The following is a 19,165-nucleotide window of genomic DNA, read 5'->3' on the forward strand; positions in this document are numbered from 1 at the left end:
AAAAAAAAAAAAAAAAAAAAAGAATCAGAGTATGAAAGCGTGAAGAGATTTAGGCATCACTCTGCGACACTTTGTGAGCACACTCCCTTCACATTTCTGTGCACTCGGTGGTGGCTGGCTGCTCTCCCCTCTGTCCTGGTGCATCTGATGCTAGCTGCGACCTGGAACCCGACACAGCGTTCCGAAGCTGGCTATTGAATTGAATTAGGAATTGTTGCGCCCACCCCTCTCACTCTCACAGATGAGAAGAATGAAGCCCAGAGCCGGAGGAGGACACCAGTCTCCTGTCACAGTTCAATGTCACTTACTACTAAGGAGGCTTCTGGAGCAGAAGAGGCACAGAGACAGTGAGCTCAAGCTCTGGCTTCATTGCTAAATTAGCTTCATAGCTTTAGGCTAATGATCTTATTGCTCAGACCCAGTTCCTTCACCTGTGAAATGGGATTAACTGTATCTCTTTTTGGTGCTTTTACAGATTAGAAATACTAAAGTAAGACAAACACGTACTGAATCCATTTGCACATATAATCATGATGGCCCCCTGCGTCTGTATTGTGTCTCCTGGATACAAGTTTCTGACTGTTTCAGGGAAGAGTGTCTTGGTGGGGTCTCCCCAGTGCTCAGCCCAGGCAGGTCCAAACCGAGGCTTTTGATTCCTGGAGGCAGAAGACGGCAGGAATCTGTGGCTCCTGCTCATCACAGCCGGAATGGTTGCTGCATTAAATTTCCCCTGCTCTTTCTCCGGTCCCAGCCCCGCTTATGGACAGTGACCTTGGTTTTCCATCCCAGTCCTAGGGTCTTGGAATTAAGAGGCAGAGGGAAACATGGATCTCACGCATTTGCTCATTTCCCACACTGCAGAGATCCTTGATGCCAGCCCTACTTTTCCACAGACACCATAGCCCGCAGTCAGTCCATGCCCCCTCTGCTGGCAGAGGCAGTCCCATCCAGTGACTGTAACAGGGTTTCCCTTTCACTGAGGGAACACATATGCCTTTGAAATTTCACCCACTGCTTTCTACAGCCACACAAACATAGAAGCCCTTCGCCAACACGATACTACAAGTACCTGAAAGATAGTGGTCATCTCTCCCATTATCTCTTTGCAGGATGGGAACGGGGACCTGCCATCTAAGCTTTGCAGGGGCTCATGTCTTTTCAGTTTTACCTAAATTGGGGTCTTGCACATAATAGATGTACAATAAATATTTTCCGGTTGAACAAATGAATAAATTTCTATAATGTGTCTGGTCATTCACTGCTGAATTACCATCCCATTATCTCCTGTTCTTACCACCATCATTCTGGGAAGAAATTACTAGTCCCACTTTTCTGAGAGAAAGAATCCTCTCTTTTATTCATTTATAGTTCAACTCCTTTTAAAATTCAGATACAAGCAAGCATTTTTCTCTAAAATCCTTTATAAAATCATTTTACTTGATAATGAATTGTTTCTCTTACTTACTGAATTGAGTCCATAAATGACCTTTTGCTTATTAAGGTTTTGAGTTAAAATGTGCCCTGCATTGAGTTTCCTGGTTCTGGCGTTGGTGCAGGAGGCTGGGGTCCACCTGGTGTTCTAAGGAGGGCTGGGTCTGTGACACTGGCTGGGCCACACTGGCTTTCTGCAGAAACTTACAGGTTTCCCATGTATGTGAATGATTCTCAAGTGGCTGCCTCGACACTTACAGCTCCAGATACCCAAAAGGAGCCAAGAAGTCTGGGACTGACTGAGGCCTGTAGAGTGCTGACTTGTTTCGATGAGTGAGGCAGTGGGATGTCCGCCCAGCACTATTCAACACTCCTAATTGGCTTTTTCAAGGCACAGCACTTCACATAGGTCATGATCCCATTCCCAGAGTACTTGGCACCACTCCAATGGAGTGTTGTCCGGGGAGAAGTGAGTGTGGGGCGGTGGCCAAATGAGAAACAATACAGAGGAAGAGCAAAAACAAACCTGAAAGAAGAATTTTACCACCATCACCACCACATGTGTTGGTCGCCGCTAAGTCCTTGGACCATTTTACTTATTGGTCACTTTCATTCAAAGATGCTGTCTTTGGAAGTCCCTTTGTGTAAAAGGGGAGAGATTCAAAAGGATGAAACTGAAATATTCAAAGCAATCAGGAGTTATCTATTAGCATCCGAGAAATAGTCATAAGTAAACCACTAGGGGGCAATCCAAGAATGAGCAAAATTCAGTGCAATTGGCAAAGGAAACTTGCCTTTTACAGTATATGAAGAAATATGAAACTATTTGATCCAAAACAAACTGTTGATGTTTTTCAAATATTTTTTCAACTTAGGAAAAGTCTTCATAGGTAGCCAGAAACACTAAGTAACAGTAAACAGAATTCATGTTATCATCAAAAACGAGTTAGAATGGACAGTGTATTTCCTAAATTTTGATAGCTTCTCTAAGGCAGTGAGGAAACTTGTGAAAGTTGGCAGTTTGAAATAATTGTAATTAATGATATGTATGACGTGACAAGAGTGCAAAAAATCTTAGAATACTGTATTCGGTTTCCACACATATATGAAAGGAATCATACATGATTTGCCTTCTTCTACTGACGACACAAAATTCATAGGTAAGCAAAACAGCTTCGCTGGTAGGTGCACATGTTTTTTACATGGTGCATTTTCTTTCCAGATAGGTGCACATGTTTTTACATGGTGCATTTTCTTTCCAGATAACACAATATATGCCAACTTGTGCTAATAGAGATTAAATTAAGAATTAACTTATCGGGGATTAAACAGGGATCATCTTTATCAGGGACTAAACATCTCTCACTACGTGCTGCCTTTCCTGACAACCTGCTCCAACAAAGGGTAGGCAGTGTGAGCTGTTCCATTCTTCATAGTCCATGGTATCTTGCTATTAGCAGAACAAAAGCATGAATTATACAGGTTCTATGATAAAAATTCCCATTCAAGCTGTGCGCTTTTAGCAAATTGCTTTGCCTCAATTTGTCCATATCTGAAATGGAGATAAAATCAATGCCCACTTCCCAGGTTTATAGTGAGAAGTAAAAGAATTAATATATGCAAAATACTCCTGAAAGTGTCTGGCAAATGTACAGCAAGGGGTGACTGGTTTCATGTCTGAATGACTTGAGACTAGCCCTCAGCTAATGAAATGCATTACAAGAACAAATTCGTGAAGAAACTGCAAGATTCCTGGATGGGTCTTTGTAATTGGCATTCAGGAGACCAGATAAGCCTTTGTCTCACCTATAGGATGTGATGACAACCAGTGAGCCAGAAATATAAGGAATTTCAATAAAAATAGAGTCATTTAAAAAACACTAGCCAGGCATTTAGAAAATTTCCATCTTTGTTCACAGAATTTCTTGCTTTTTCTTCTTTTCCATCATAACCAACGAAAGTACCTAAAAATAGCCAAATCATTAACTAGTCTGTGGGCATACTGGTAACATTTTAAAAGAAAAGCTTGTTAAAATGGTATCTAAAAGAAATGCTACATAAAAGGGTTGCAGAGTTCCCCAGTCAACTTGATCCAAGATACATTATGAAGGAAATAGAAAACGACTAGGGAAACAGAAGTTTATGGTTAGCAAGTAATAAAAAACAGTCAAAGGCTCTTGCTCACCACCCAAAAATTACATTGTCAAGCAAAAATGGACCATTTGAAAAACAAAGGCCTGAAAACAAATCTGATCATAAATGTTAATATCCAGGTTTATAGACTCAAGTGTGTTCACTGCATTTTATCCTTTTCTATAAGTCTTACAGATTTTCAAGTCAAATTGTTTTTCCAGCTGGATCTTTATAGCACTTACTATTTTTTTAAGAATTCAGATGAATTGAATGAAGAGAATGTTAGATAGGAAAAGGTTTAAAGAACCAAATGAGGCATAATGCAGCTGATCAATAAAAATATAATGAGGGAATTGAATGGATACTTTCTGATACTATTACAGTTGACCAACAGACATTTCTTATTAGGGTAGAAAAAATTGTGGCATCTCTTGGGAATCGTCTAACTCTGTGTTTGACTGGTCTGGCAAATATTCTGGTGTAGTAAAACATGTTACTTTTAAAGGACAATGTCCTCGCGTCCAAGAGTGGCTTATCCACACAGATTAGTCGTACTTGTGTTTTATGGGTTTACCAAACATGGCACGTTTCCATCAGCAAACTGGCTGGATATAGAGCAAATAGTAATAAACCCAAGAAAGGAAATGCATAATCAAGCTGGACAGTAGCTCAAAGATTTATTAAAATGTATGGGGAACAGTCAATAAGTTCAGTTTATAAAGTGGAAATTCCATTTCGCTAATACCAAGATACGTTTGTGGAGCGGGTAGTTACTGAGCAAGTGTTATGACCACAGTGACCTCAAAAGGAGGGGACGCAGAGACACGCTGAGTGCAGGGCGAGGCCTCATCTCTGCAGCCTGGGGTGAGCATGAGTGGCTGGAACCCATCTTATGACATTTTCTGAATAAATAATCAAGTAGTGAAGAGATAGGGAAGGGCAACCTTGAGAGTGGAGGAGAGCTTGGGCAATGACAAAGGCTTAAAAGCACAAATGTAGCTAGGCATAGTGGTGAATGCCATAATTCCAGCACTCTGGGAGGCTGAAGCAGGGGGATGGCAAGTTCAAGCCCAACCTGGGCAACTAGCCATTTGGGGACATCCTGTCTCAAATTTAAAAATGGGGTGGAGGTATCGCTCAGTGCAAAGGCCTGGGGTTCAATTCCTAACACTGTAAAAACAAAAACAAAAACACCCCAAAGACAACAGATGGCCCAGAACAACTTGGCTAGAGGATATGCTGCACGACCTCAAAGAGCAATGGAGGATAAGCCTGAGACCGAGATTCAAGAGTGAAAATATGAAACTTCACCCTCTAGTAATGACAGTCTGGTCAACACGAAACGGGAAGGCCTTGATCGGGACTTTGCTTTAAACCTTGTCTTGGGCAACTATGATGAGCTGGAAGGCTCAGAATCTAGTTTGGAGTTTTTTGCTATAGTTTAAAGAAGAGAGAATAAGACAGAATCAGAGCAGTGGCAGAGGGACTGCAAAGAAAGAGATGAACAGCACAGAACCTCAGCAACGTGTTGCCTGATACATGTGAGATGTGGTAGCAGAAACAGGCACGGGGCCACTGACTAAGGCATGACAGACATCCCTTCATTTCCACAGGGAACACTTCCTGTGCTAGACCATTGCACAGACAATAGACCAGAGATGAACAGACTTCAGCCTATGCTCTTAGCAGGCTCAGAGTCCAGTAAGAGAGAGATGAACAAAATAACATCCATGCATTACATAGTAGAACAGAATGGATTCAAGACATCACAGTTTTACTCTGGGATATGTTTGTATTCAAGGAATATCCAAATCCAAGTAATCCCAAGTCATGGTGTTACAGGTTATATAAAATCACCAGGATCGTTCATTCATTGGAAAACATATGACGTATTGAAAATCAGTCAGGCACTGTTCTAAGCATGGGAAGAAAACAGACAAAACTACCCTTAAGAAATGGCATTCTAGTGGTAGAGGACAGACAAAGTAAATAACTATAATGTAAGTGTGTGACAGTGGTGAGTACCCGGCAGAGACCGGCAAGGGAGGGCATCAGAACTGCTTGAGGTGGGGGCTGGAGGGATGGGCTCCAGAAGGCCAGGGAGGTCTTCCGGTGAAAATTCACTGATGTCAGGCCTGAGCTGTTGTTCCCACGGCTGCTGACTCCAGCCCCTTGCTCTGTTTATTTCATTTCCTGAAACTCTTCTCATCCTCCCCACTCTGAGCACTTCAGTCTTGCTTCATTGGATTGGAACTTGACTCTTCTCAGCCTGTCCTCTCTCTTTATGGAAGGGAATGTCTTAAGTCCTTTCAGTGGTCCGCAGACAGGGGCAGTGATAAATCAGGGCTAGAGAGCACTCGGTACTTTTACATACTTGATATACACACAAATACCACAGTGAAGAGTCACCCTGCTTTTTCTGCCTCTCAGAAAACATCAGGCTAGGCAGAAGGGGACTTCTTTGAGTATTTTTTTTCACAGTCCTTTTTTTCACACTCGACCCCTACTCCAGGCAGGGTTTGGCCCTGGGTTCGTGCACTTCCTGTGGGGAGAGCTGTCCCCAGTCTGTGTGAGGGAGTTCAGCTGACTAGTCATTCCCGCACAGCTCCGACTGAGCCTGCTTGGTGAGCAGGCCCCTGTGCTTCCTCTGTAGAGCAACACAGAGATGCTCGAGGGGAAGCTCCGCTCATCACGGTAGGATTCCACTTGTCCCCACAGCCAGAGGTACATTCTCAACACCTAAATCACAACCTGGTTTTGTCCTCCCTTTTTCTCTCCTCTGCCTACTTGGCTTCAAATCCTTTTTTCTTTTGGCTTTCGCCTGTCCTCAGCCCTCCTCTCGAGCCTTCTCTCCCAAGGTGAGAAGATCTCACTCACTGGCTTTAAAAATCATCACATGGACACATGAATCAGACATACTTTCTACTGAACTTCACAATCGAAGATACTACTGCAGTGTGACATTGCCATTTGGGTGTCCGTTAGACATTATAAACCTAAAATGAACAATGCAAAAGTTCTTGATTTTCATGAAATCCCAGTCCTAATCCTTGTTCCAGTCTCAGCAAATAGCACTGGTATCTACGGGAATGCTCAGGCTCCAAAACTAGGGCCACTTTTTGTCCCCAGCCCTAGGAATTGAACCCAGCCCTTCATGCATGCTAGCAAGTGCTCTACCACTGAGCTACACTCCCAACCCCATGGAGTCACCCTTGATGCCTCTTTTTAGCATAACCTACTTAGCTCTACTTTCAAACACATGTTCTATACCAAATATGACTACTACTCAATAGTCTCTACTTCTTTCGTCAAATTCACCTATATTTCTTACAGGTCCTCTACTGAAAGTCTTTGACCACATCTCCTGGCAAGTGGCAGGAGGCCTTGCCAGGATCTTAACTGCCACTGTACATGAGCTGGCCAGAATCAATCAATCAGTCAGTCAATCAATCATTCTCTCTCTGTCTCTCCCTTATTTACTATGATCCAGCTATGCTAGGTGCCATCTGTCCCTTGAGTAGTCCAAATTTCATCCTGACAAGGCCCCTTAACTTCAGTTCCCTGAGCTTGGAGTAGCAAGACTGTGAATTTCTCATGGATTATGCAGGTATGGAAACAGATGACTGGATTTGAGGCTGGCTCTCCACTGAAGAGGGCTGTCTTCCAGTAAAGGATGCCCCCAGCAACAGGAGGCAGGTTACATCGCCATAGATAAGAGATAAGAAGGGTAGAAGAGCTGGTGCCATCTAAGAAGCAGCAGGTACCAACAGGAGGACACACTCACAGTAACCAGGTGAAGATTATCCTTTCTCTCTTCCTCTGCCCATCCTAGCCCACTGGGGGAGATGAGGACCAGAAGAGGGAGGATATTCCAATCAGATAAGAAGTTTGAAGCTTTAAATTAAATCTCTTTGAAATGTATTTGTCAAAAAGAAGCAGGCAACTATGGCATCAGACTTCCCAACTCCAAGACCGTCACCTTCCCACACCAGTGCGCTGCCTCAGCATTCGGTCTGTTTATTTTTGTCGGAAAGCTTATTTCTTCCTCTGAAGAAAGCCAGGCTAAAAACAAATGTGTTGTGCATCGGCCAGAAATGGCCCCACGTTTCGCCTCTATGTATTCCAGTCTAGTCAAGAGGATTTTTAAATGGCCTCCTCTATTTCAGGATCTCAGAAAGCTGATCCAGGCAAGGAAGGCACGCAGCAAGAACCATGAAGACACCCAGAGCTGAGAGTTGTGGGGAGCTGCAGTGTGGCTGGCCGTCTGTATTCTATAGAGTGCTTCGAAGGGTTTAACCACCAAGGCGACCAAGCATGCTTGTTTGTCCAGGACACCCTGCTTTGTGTCTACTGCCTCCGCCTTATTATCCATAGTATTACCTTTAAATCAGTTTTAAAATATTCTTTTCTGGATCATAAATGGCTATCCTATCAAACAACCACAGAAATCAATCGACAGAGGCAACTTCAAGGCATCTTTGATTTGTTTATGACAAAAATGAAGAAAAATGCAGATGGGAACAGCAACTGGACCCAACTAAAGCGAGGAGGAGATCCAGGCCAGTGCAGGGGCCATTTGATGGCCTTCTTGGCCAAGTCTCTCCCCAGCCCTGGCTGAGCGAGTGAGGACTACTGGCAGAATTCCTCTGGACAAGAGAGCGCTGCCATTCACTCTTCGATCAGCAGTGTACTGCAGAGTAATCATTCCCAGGGAGGCTTGTGCATCTGCAATAAGTTCCGAGTTAAAGATTTTTCGTGTAGGGTTGTTAGAGAAAAATCACTACCTTACATATGTCACCCAGGTGTCACAGGCGTTTCCACTCCCGTGGAGGACACAGCTGGAGATCCACAAAGAACGGGGAATGAGGAGCACAGTCTCAGCATTCTAATCCCTTTCAGAGTTTTGTGCCATTGTCTAACTTTGTAAAGAAGAAGGCACACACAGCTCTGCCTCTTAGTGGCTCAGGTTTCCTTACCTTTTTATTTTTTTAGTTTCTTTTACAGCAGCTTCTTCCTCAAATTCAGAATCCTATGCAAAAATTGGGTCTCAAATTCTGCCACAGCCTTTTGATTCTCACCAACAAGTGATTTTCAGGTTTATCTCTCACGGTTTACTTTGTGAACATTTCCAAATCCCTCTTACAGGGTCTCATAAAGCCCAAAGGGCCAGTGATACCTGACACTGTCTGTGCTATAATACTTCTGCGTCGTCACCTTGCCCTGGAGTCTATTACAGCAACCCCAAGAATGTGTCAGAAGGCTGCGCTGCTCTACAGGAGCAGGAGAAAACAAGGGTTCTGTGGCGAAAGATATTTATTAAATTATAGGAGATTACAAGAGAAATTACAGGAGAAAACAAGGGTTCTAATGCATTACAGGAGAAAACAAGGGTTCTGTGGCCAAAGATATTTATTGAAATACAGATTTAAAAATATGCACAAGTCTCTTTACTATAGGATTTTCCAGAGTTTTTAATGTGCAAACAGGCATGTGAACCCCTGATAAAAACAGGGAATACTGAGAGGCATCTCCCCCCTCCCTGAGGACAGTACCCTTTCTATTTTTGGTAGAAAGTCAGGAGGGACACTTGTGACGTATCATGAGAAACACTGTTTTCCTCTCCTTGCTAGGAATATATGCTCACAGTATACATAACTAGCACATGTAAAGTACCAGTTATATTAACATCATGAGAGCCTCCCCCCACAACTATGATAGTCTCATAACACACTTTCTTCTATTACCACGGAAAAGGTGGGCATATTAAATTAGTTTATAATTGTACAGGCCTATGAGTGATGCTGTGTACAGCAAGTAGGTGCTATTCTTTGGTAAATCAGAACCTCTTCTGAACTAAGCATTGACATTATTTTGGCTTTTGTGCCATTGTCTAACTTTGTAAGAAGTGAAAATCAAGAAAGAAAAGAATTTTGTAAAAGGAGCATCTATGAAATACATCAGTTATGGTGTTTTTTTTCAATCAAGCAAAAGCAAACAGAAAACCCCAAATAACAAACATAGACATGGAGACCTCTTCTTCCTCAGGCAAGATTCCTGTTAGATTCCAAAGCAAACTGTACTGGAACTCAGAAGATTCCTGGCATCTCTGCATCACTGTGCTATGCATAGTATTTTTCACGCAAATTGACGAAAGCACATGGTCGTACATGTCTTGAGTGCCTGATCAGGACTATCCTTTTTCAAAGCTGAAAAAACTCAAGCCACCAGCAGAATATTTCAGTGACAGTCCTATATTTGGATATCTCCACAGACACTGTATAGGGTGACATCACTCATGGTACAAAAACATGTAATTTTGTCTCATATTCCTTTTGCTGTTTTTTCTCTACTTTTGCATTTAAAAGTGCTTAGGCTGAGACTCAAAAGCATAGAATAAATTCAAGTCTTTTCTTTATATGTTATGATAATCATATGTATACAACATTTATTGGAGTACATGATCCTCACCCATTTTGCATTGCCTGAATTTTCATTTTTACTGTTGTACTCCACTACGAAGATGCCTGAAGCCTAATGCATTCCAGAAAAAGGTGCCTTTTTATAGCTCGGGTAGAGAGAGGCATACTGGTGCTTCTTAAAGCAACTTCCAAGCAGTTTTACTATAACATAATAGAATGAGAGAGAATGTTTCCAAAGCAGACAACTACACAGCACTCTGGAAGCACACAGAAAACTAAGCAGAATAATTGTGACGAGGCTGCGTGACTGTGCCAGGCTTTGAACAAGTGGTCATTCTGCGGTGACATCTGCTGAGCAATGTGTCCATTGTTCTCTGGAATTTAATTCATTTTAAATTACTCTATCCAGATGATAAAACACGAGACGTGCTGCACTCTGGGGGTAAAATGCTGTGCTGGTTTTTATTGTGCTCATGACTCTTAGCTAGGAAGCAATACAGCCTGTTCTCATTAGGTCTTGATGGCTGTCTTTTGAAAAACAGCTAGCTCTAGAAATGTGAGTGAACTCTTAGTAAGTGGCAAAATTGGGATAAATGATCTTGTCTACTCTGGTGTGACTGTAAAGTTGGCAGAGTCATGTATGAAAACTTCTCGCAGAGCAGAGCTTTGGAAGAGAAACTATTTTCAAAATTAAGAGTAGTCTGCGGTACTTGTTTACTGTGAGATATAGTTTACTATGTGCATTAATACAGCCAATAAATTACTGTTCAAGGACTATCATGCAAATGCCTCCTAATCCAAAAACTACAACTACCTGTCTAAGGAGCTTTGTGAAAGTTTGTAAAAGTTGTATGTTGTGGGAACACTGCCCTCTGGGCATTATTAATCAGACATTAAAAAATATCAAGATATAAATCTAAGAAATCACATACATACACACGTAAGAATTCATATTTCCTGTATGCCACTTATTTAATACAAACTTTTGAAATAAGTTCAGATGAAATAAAAATCAAAATTCTCAAGAAAGTGAAGTGAAATATTAACTTAATTGCCAAATATTTCCTATTGCCCCGAACAACAGTATTTTAAACAATTCTATGCAAAAGTATGCTTTCCAACTGCTTAAGTGATATGGTACACAAACCAGCTTTCAAATAATAAAGCCAGTCATTTTGCATTTTGAGAAAGTAAAGGATACTATGACTCATCACACATACACGTGTGCTTGCCTGCAAACAAGCCAATGATAAAATTCGGCCTCTTCTACAACGAGTACATAAAGATCATTAAGTGCTTCCAGGACGGAACACTATGTCACCCCTCCCTACAATCCAGGTAGTTTCCTTTAATCCAATAGCAAATCTGGGCATATTTGAGAGGGGTGATTCTAACAGCCACATTGAAATCCTGTGGAGAACCATTCATGTCCACCCACTGGTGCCCTGAAAAGATGCCAATAATTTTTCGCTCCCACTTCTGCTGCTGTCTCTTCCACATCCTCACATAGACCCCCGAGCCACTGGCCCCAGGCTGGGCATCACACTGCTGGTAAAGTAGGTCATAGGTCTCATCTTTGACGTCACAGAAGCGATACACCAAGTTGCCTGGTCGATCATTGTCATAGCCGGAAAAATGGATTCTGCCCCCTGGCAGCTGTTTAGCAGGAGGGCTCACCCCAATCTTCATGAACTTTCTTTTGTGGGGCTTTTTCAGTTCCAAGAGGGCATAGTCATAATCCATGCCAATGTCGTTGGCATTGCCCTTGATCCAACCTTTGGGCACATGGGTACGTTTTACCCGGATCCACTGAAATTTCATCTTCTCTGGCGTGGCTGAGTTTGAGGTGTTAGTCTCTCGGCCACTGTCTTTAAACTTGGGCTTCAGGAAGCCCACCCGAAGTTTCTGTGTTCCTTTCACATAGGTTTTCCCATCATGTATGCAGTGGGCAGCTGTAAGGACGTGTTTCTCTGCCACCAGGGTGCCAGTGCAGCCTGTAGATAACTTCACCGATGTTGAGAAAGGGTAGTTAAGCAGGAAGTCCTTCCCAAAAATGCTGAACCTGCTGTCATAGCCATAAATCTGTCGCTTCCTCCGAGATGTTCTCGGCAACTGTGAGTCTTGGTGTTGAGCCCCATGTCTACCACTGCTGAGGATGTAAATGCCCACTTGAGTCTCTGTGCGGCTGCCATTGGCATAGAGCGTCTCATAAGACAGGTATTGCTTGGCCTGTTCATATGTAGGCAGTGGAGTTCCTTTGTGACACTGTGGTCCACATGAGGAGGACACTTCCAATTTGGCTTTTGCCCCAAAGTCTGGCTTGGCTAAGTTGAGGGTAGACTGGGGCAGGACAACAGGGAGGCGGTAAGCCGGCCAAGTAGGTTTCCAAGAGGCTTCGTAGGGACTCACGTGCCCGACAACACAGAGCAGGAGGAGAAGGAAGAGGAGCCCTGGGATCCCTGCCATGCTGAGCACCATTCTGTAGATACAAAGACAAGCAGGTCAGAGGGGAAGGGCTGAACCTCATTTACTACAAACCAACAAACCCTGGCAGCATGCCCATCACTGCTTGTGTAAACCCTTCTCAGGAATTGGTGTGGAGAGGAATCCTTAGGCAATGGTCTCACTATGCAAGGACTTACTCTTGAAAGTTTCCAGTGGCTGGGTGCCCCAAATGCAGTTGGGTCTTCATTCCCATGATGGTGCATTGTAGTCAGTGTGCATGTGGCCAGCAGTTCCCAGATGAATGGCTGACCAGCAGCTCCCAGATGAATGGCAGCCCCAGTTTCCATGTGACACTGAGCTGTCTTTGTGCTGCTTCCAAACTTTGCCCTCTCCTATCTTCCCGGTCCCGCTACCTTTCTTTCCTTCTCCCTCCTCATTCTCATACAATATGTGCTTGGAAAATGATCAGCGCCACTTGCTCATTTCCATGGTAAATCTCAATTAAATACTTTACTAAATGACCAAGTCATCTAAAAGAGACAACTCTGGTGTCACATTTATTAGGACTCCCATTACTTCTATATGATGGGTGCATTTGCAAGATGATGTAATCATTTTATTTTTCTTTTGGCTTTGAATTTAAAACAACATTTAGGGTTACATATTTAGTTCCAGAGTATCCAAGGCCTCTAGCAAACAAAGTATTCCCATTTTCTCTGGATTATGTTGTACACTAACAGGATCCTGGTCAAAGACCTACAGCTCCAATATTGCATCAGATGTAACTTTATGACTGTTACTGTTGGTTATGTTTTCAGGTGTCTGTATCTATGTTCCAGTTACTTTAAATACCCGCATGCCTAACATTCAACAAAAATTTGTTGAGTGAATGCTTGTGTCAATGGAAGAGTGAATGAATGACATGTTCCAGAAAATACATTTTTGAATGATGCACACTGTCTTCTAATGACAGAGATGCACATAGATGATGCGGTACCTCACATAAAGGGCAAAAAAGTCAGACGTAAAGAACAAGAAGAACAGGGGTGGCGTTTTAGAGGAAGGGGTGCTTAAGATGGGTGCTGAAGTGGAAAAAGGTAGGTAGCATAAGAGAGAAGGGAACAACACGTAAAGAAAGGGAAGAACAGTCTATGCAAGAGCACAGGTCCATGCAACAGTGCGTGTCATTTTAGGACTTCTACTTGGCAAAGGTGGACCAGAAGAGATGGTGGAGGCTGCAGGAAAGACAGGTTACGGACAATCACACACACTAACTGGAGTTCGGATTTTACTTTTTTTTTTTTTTTTGTGGTACTGGGGATCGAACTCATGACTTTGCACTTGCCAGGCAGGCGCTTATGCCACTGAGCTATATCCCCAGCTGGATTTTACTTTGAAAGGTATGTTTAAATACCTGGATCAATCATCTCACAAGAAAACATAAAAGCAGATTCAAAGAACTTTCATATCTGTATGTTTAAGCATTAGTTGGTTGTGAATGATTCTGAATTCTCCAGTTCAGCTGACTCAGAAGGCAGGGTGATTCATCCATAATCAAGCCTCTCAGGACAGGACAAGAGAGATAAGTCTTAAAGAGGCTCAAGGGACACAGGAAGGGGAGTAGGGAAATGGTTTTATTATTCTCATCCCCTTCCTCATTGACGTTACAGACCTGCTGGCAACTTTTGTGCCTGCTTTTACATAAAACTGGAAAATCCCATTGATTTGATCTAGTCCAGGTAAACATGCCAATCCACATTCCCAATATCCACACAAATTTCTAAACTATGTGTGTGTTCCACCCACTGCTGGGATGTCTTTGCTCTACTCTTCCTCTTGAATTCCACTTCTGTCAAGGAGAATAGGGATGAGAAAAGAAAGGAATGAGGTCCAGAAAAAGCCAATTCCTTGGGATTTCCTGAGTCCCTCAAACTGCTTCTTATCATCATTCTAAATAAGAAAGGACCCTGGGCCCTTTAGTGATGATAAAATACATTTAATTATTTAAGTCTTTGAAATATGGGGTATGTGTATATGTGCACAGTTGCATGTTTACATGTGCTAGTTGAGAGCATTGCTGACAGTAAAGGTTCTAAGCGGACTAGGAAGGGTATGCTGAGGATGGCAGTCTTCCCCACACCCCTCCCCCATGAAGAACTGGACAACAGGATAGGTGTGGTGATGATAACCCTATGGGGATCTGTGACATGGCTCTGTGTCTGATTATTACCATCTCCCAGCAGAGGATCTAGCTCCAGGGTTTGAATGGCTTTTTTTCTATTTAGGTAGACATAGGTGACTAAATGTCCCACTCACACCAGGATCCCTGCCAAGTATGATGTATGCTAAAAGGAATTGTGAATCTCCTACATGGCCGTATTTTGAATTCCAACACACTATCCTCTCCTCCCTTTGACTAATGTGGAGAATATTAATTCTCCTAACGTTGAGCAGCAAGATGTTTTATGCCAAGTTTTATTTCAGCTTATCTTAAGAAGAGAAACAGAATCCACAGGTACTAGTTGCCAAGTGTTGTTTTTAAAATATGATTCTTGAGGGAAAAAGGAGTTAGTACTATGCTACATATTCTCATAAGTGGCACATAATGTTTTCAGCATGCATGAAGAATGAGATAAATATGATATGCTCCTATTATCATTTAGATTGTAGAGGATGGATCTTTACTCATAAAGCTGAAACCTGTATGAATCCTGGGTGTACAGAGTTCAAATTATTAACTGTGCCAAAATTTTCCCAGTGGCATCTGCCTTTATCAGCTTACCCAAAAACTGAAACAGGATACCGGCAAATTTATTATTTGGGAGATGATAGATAACTATATGCCAAGAACTTTCAGTATCACAACTAAAAGAATGCTATTAGAAAATGCTAAAGAGTCTGCTGTGTGAAAGCACATGACTAATTCAGAGTTCTTACAACTTAAGTTCTGGTCATTTATCCAGAAGTGAAGGAGAAGTCAGGTGTCTATAAGAAAAAGACTGCTAAACCAGTAAGATAGGGCAAAGTTTTAATCTTTAGAAACAACATTTTGGATACTTCAAAAGCACTGCTGTTACTTTGAAACACTGCTTATAAATTCCCTATATTATTATCAAACTATATTGACTTGTGTGTTACGACTTTATTCAGACAGGATTCCATGTGTTGCTTAAAGTTTCTATGGACTTCTGACAGTTATAAAATAACATGTCAAAATTATAATTCAGATTTAGAAACTAATGCAGGCTTTTAGAAATTCACGTCAGTCAAATTATTCCATGCCGGTTGTGTTTTAATTACCCGATCAGAATGGAATGATAAAACTGTGCTCAGGTCCTCAAGGAAGTTATACTGACATCTGTGTTACAGTTACAAGTTTCCTAAGTTGCTCACTCCTCTTTTACATGTTTATTTAGGGTAGTTTAGGTACTGTCCTGAATAGCAACCTGAACTAGATCTCTTTAACTGATATCAACAGATCCAGGATTATCTTATAATTTTCCAGGATTAAAAAGTCCAAGCCAGAGACAATGTTGTTTATAAATAGTATCTGTACTGTCAATTACTGCTCAGAAGTGTTTTCTCTTGGAATTATGGAGGCTGGAGGAATAGAGGAAAAGGAAAATGAAAACTTATCATGCTAATGTCTTACCTAGTTGGGAGATAAGAGTTATATGCTCAATCTGCAAGAGAAACCAAGGTCTCCAGCAGAGGGCAGCTTTCAAGAAGTGAGTGCAGGGATGGCTCCATACGAATGGTTTTAGGGACAGGTGTGTGTGTGGTGGGGAGTATGCCAGGGGAAAGAGTCTTGCTGTCTACTAGGGTCTTTTTGGAAGTATTTATACTCTACCCTGAACATTCCCATTAATAACAACCAACGATAACTGTGATGTTTTAAAATTAGGTAGGTTGCTTCACATTAATTTATCAACTCATCTGAGAATAGAATAATTCCCCGGAGAAAATAATTATTGTTTCCGATTCTATAAACTCTAGGTAAGCCCATACTAGGCCCATATAAATATATTTAAATGTAGACACCATAGGATGTAAACAAATGTCATAAAAACATTCCCAATCCTCCAACAACTGGAAAGATAACAAAAGAGATACACAACTTTAAATTTTCTCAGTTACAAATGGATCACTTTATCCTTGCAGAGATATCTAAACTCACCTTAAACAAAAATGAAGGTTTCCAAATCTTATCCTTACTATATCTAAATCTAAGTGAAGAAAATTTAGGTACAACATTCCATTTCTAGGAATAAGCACTTGTCAGATAAAGATTCCTTATATACATATATTACCCTTCAAAGTTTTCAACTAAGTGTTTTCATGCATCACCTCGTTCAAATGGCAAAGCAGAATGGAAAATTCGGCTAAGCAAATTGCTACATTGTGCTTAGTAATACAGAAACTGTACTCCTTTTCCAACTCTGGGTATCTGACTCACAAGGGGGTTACACATACCTTGCTCCATCATGCAGTAGGAGCCACTGTCTCCTTGTTCAGTGTCTCATAATATTTATATTTCGTGAGCACGCTGCCACTTCATAAACTTACTAATAATTTTATGGTGGAGGGTTGCACATTACCAGATGTGCAAACAACAATAACATTTTTGGAGACAGAGCACTGCAACTACCATCTCTTGTTCTGCATTTTGGTCTTCAACACTGCCACAACACAGGTCTCCTCAAGAGGGCCAATGTTTGAGAAAATGATTTAATTCCTATAGCAAACAAGTGCTGCCAGGGAAAGCCCATTACTTCCAACGTCCACTCTCTATTGCACAGTGCATGAATTCTTGTGATCTCTGTAAGTGATACGGACAGAAAAAACTGCAGCAAAGTATGTGAAGATACTAGTTTTGGATACCAAAGAAAGATGACAAAGGGTCTTCCATGCGATCTATGGCCAGGGATATGTAACGGTGAAATCATGCTAATTCCTAAAGCAAACATCTAAAAATGAACAAAGATCTGTGAATACTCTGCAGCCAGGCTTGCTCTCATTTCTCAGAGTCAAACAACTTGCTAAAGCAAAACAGACATAATCACATAATCGCTTAAGAACAGTCTTCTACAGGAAACTTCAGGGCACTTAGAAGCCCAGCAACTCTAAACACAATCTTGTGGTCAAAAGAAGTTCAACTTCTCTATCAGATTTTAGGCAAAATAAACTACCCTAGTAATCCCAAGGCCAACCTGGCAGAAGAACAAAAACAAAACGAATAAAAACTGTCAATGATGAGATCACGAGAAACAAATTCCCCAGAGCCAGTGGGACTTGTGCATGAATAACGCCTGGTGCACTGAATCGTAAAGGATCGATGAGAAAGATGTATGGGAGAACTAGAGACTATTAAACTCTGCAGACCCGGGCCAGTAATGTCCTCAGACACAGTCATGGGCCCTTTGGCACTGAGGCTACAGACAGAAAAACACACACATTCACTGTCTACCTGAATAGCCTGCAGTGTTACATTCATTACCCTGGAAATACACTTCCTTCCCAGTTCAGGTACAGGAAAGCATAAAAAGTTCCCTCTTGTCTTTATTTGGGTGGAAAGAGCACAAGTGACGAGTTTTTCACGTGCAGGTGGTATGTACAGGATCACACACATTTTCAGAAGTACATGTGGTAGTTTCTGTGCATTTACTAAGTTCCTTCTTCACATTCCACCTCCAATCCATTCCTAAGAGACTACTTGAAATAGTTATAAACCTGTTTTAAATGTTCCCATGCACAAGCAGGATCTTGAAACAATATGCACTAAATATCCCCATACTAATTTGCCATAGGAATTTTGGCTTTAGCTGACTTCCCCTATAAATCCAACTTTTCCCCCAGGGCGGGGTGAAGACAGTTCTAGCACAGGCTTACCTGTCTGTTCCTGAGGAGCACACAGGGGCCCCTCAAATTCAGTTTCAGGAGCTCAGAGAAGCAACCTATTCCAACCCTCACTCTGCGGGACCTCAGGTTTTCCCTTAGCCGTGGGCTATTTCTGAATTCTCATGGGTGTCGCCCAATGGATAATAAAACAAACAGGATTTTTATCAGCTGCTTTCTCATGAGATGTTTAAAAACAAACCTGATTTGTATTCTAGAGGAAACTGCTGGTATTGCTTGATCTAAAAAAAAAGAAGCCTTTTTCCTTTCTTTCGAAAAGCTTTCACACGTTAAAAAATTTTCCTAACTTGAGATGGATGCTTGCAGGCTGCAGAAGAAATATTTGCTTGCAACAACTGTTGATTGGTCAGACAGCAGTTTCCACATATAGCATCCTCAGGAAGCACGCGGCCACCAGGACAGCCCCAGGGAGAAGGGACCCGTCCTCCAGGCCCTGTCTGCGGACCTTTCCGTGCTCGCTAAGGTGTGTTCACAATCACGTGTCTAGGGTTAAAAATTTATGCTCAAAACGTGAGGGACGCACACACAGTGTACGCAAAACTTATTAAAAACTAGCGATGGTGGCGGTGGGTAGGGCAGCGGCGGGGGGTGGCGGTGGGACCGCTTGCCCCAGCGCTCCACCTCTACGCTCACCTCCCACCCGGCACCCTGCCTCGGGACAGCAGTTCAAAATCTTCTTTCTCGTCCGCTTCACGGGTGACACTGCGTGAGTGCCAGTGCCCCGCAGCCCTGCAGCCCCCGGCGCAGCCCCGAGCCGGCCGCCGAGGCCAGGGCGAGGTCTCCGGTGCGCCCTGCAGCCCCACCTCGCGCGCACCCGGCCC

At 42.4% G+C, this 19,165-nt stretch overlaps 1 protein-coding gene across 2 annotated transcripts in view; it reads right to left on the minus strand.

Moving 5' to 3' along the window:
* Positions 1–8,955: 8,955 nt before the first annotated feature.
* Positions 8,956–19,165, minus strand: part of Prss23 (protease, serine, 23) — an 11,139-nt gene continuing 929 nt past the window's right edge. The window contains exons 1-2 of one of the 2 annotated variants that reach the window (XM_005379736.2): positions 18,318–18,399; positions 8,956–12,462 (exon numbers count right to left, since the gene is read on the minus strand). In XM_005379736.2, coding sequence (XP_005379793.1) covers positions 11,301–12,461 — 1,161 coding nt within the window. In that variant the 5' untranslated portion in view covers position 12,462; positions 18,318–18,399 and the 3' untranslated portion in view covers positions 8,956–11,300. Of the gene's footprint in view, positions 12,463–18,317; positions 18,400–19,165 lie in introns of those variants that run through there. The other variant, XM_005379735.2, reaches the window with a different exon arrangement.

This window comes from Chinchilla lanigera, unplaced genomic scaffold (assembly GCF_000276665.1).
Source record: "Chinchilla lanigera isolate Chin_1 unplaced genomic scaffold, ChiLan1.0 scaffold00013, whole genome shotgun sequence".
Taxonomy (NCBI): domain Eukaryota; kingdom Metazoa; phylum Chordata; class Mammalia; order Rodentia; family Chinchillidae; genus Chinchilla; species Chinchilla lanigera.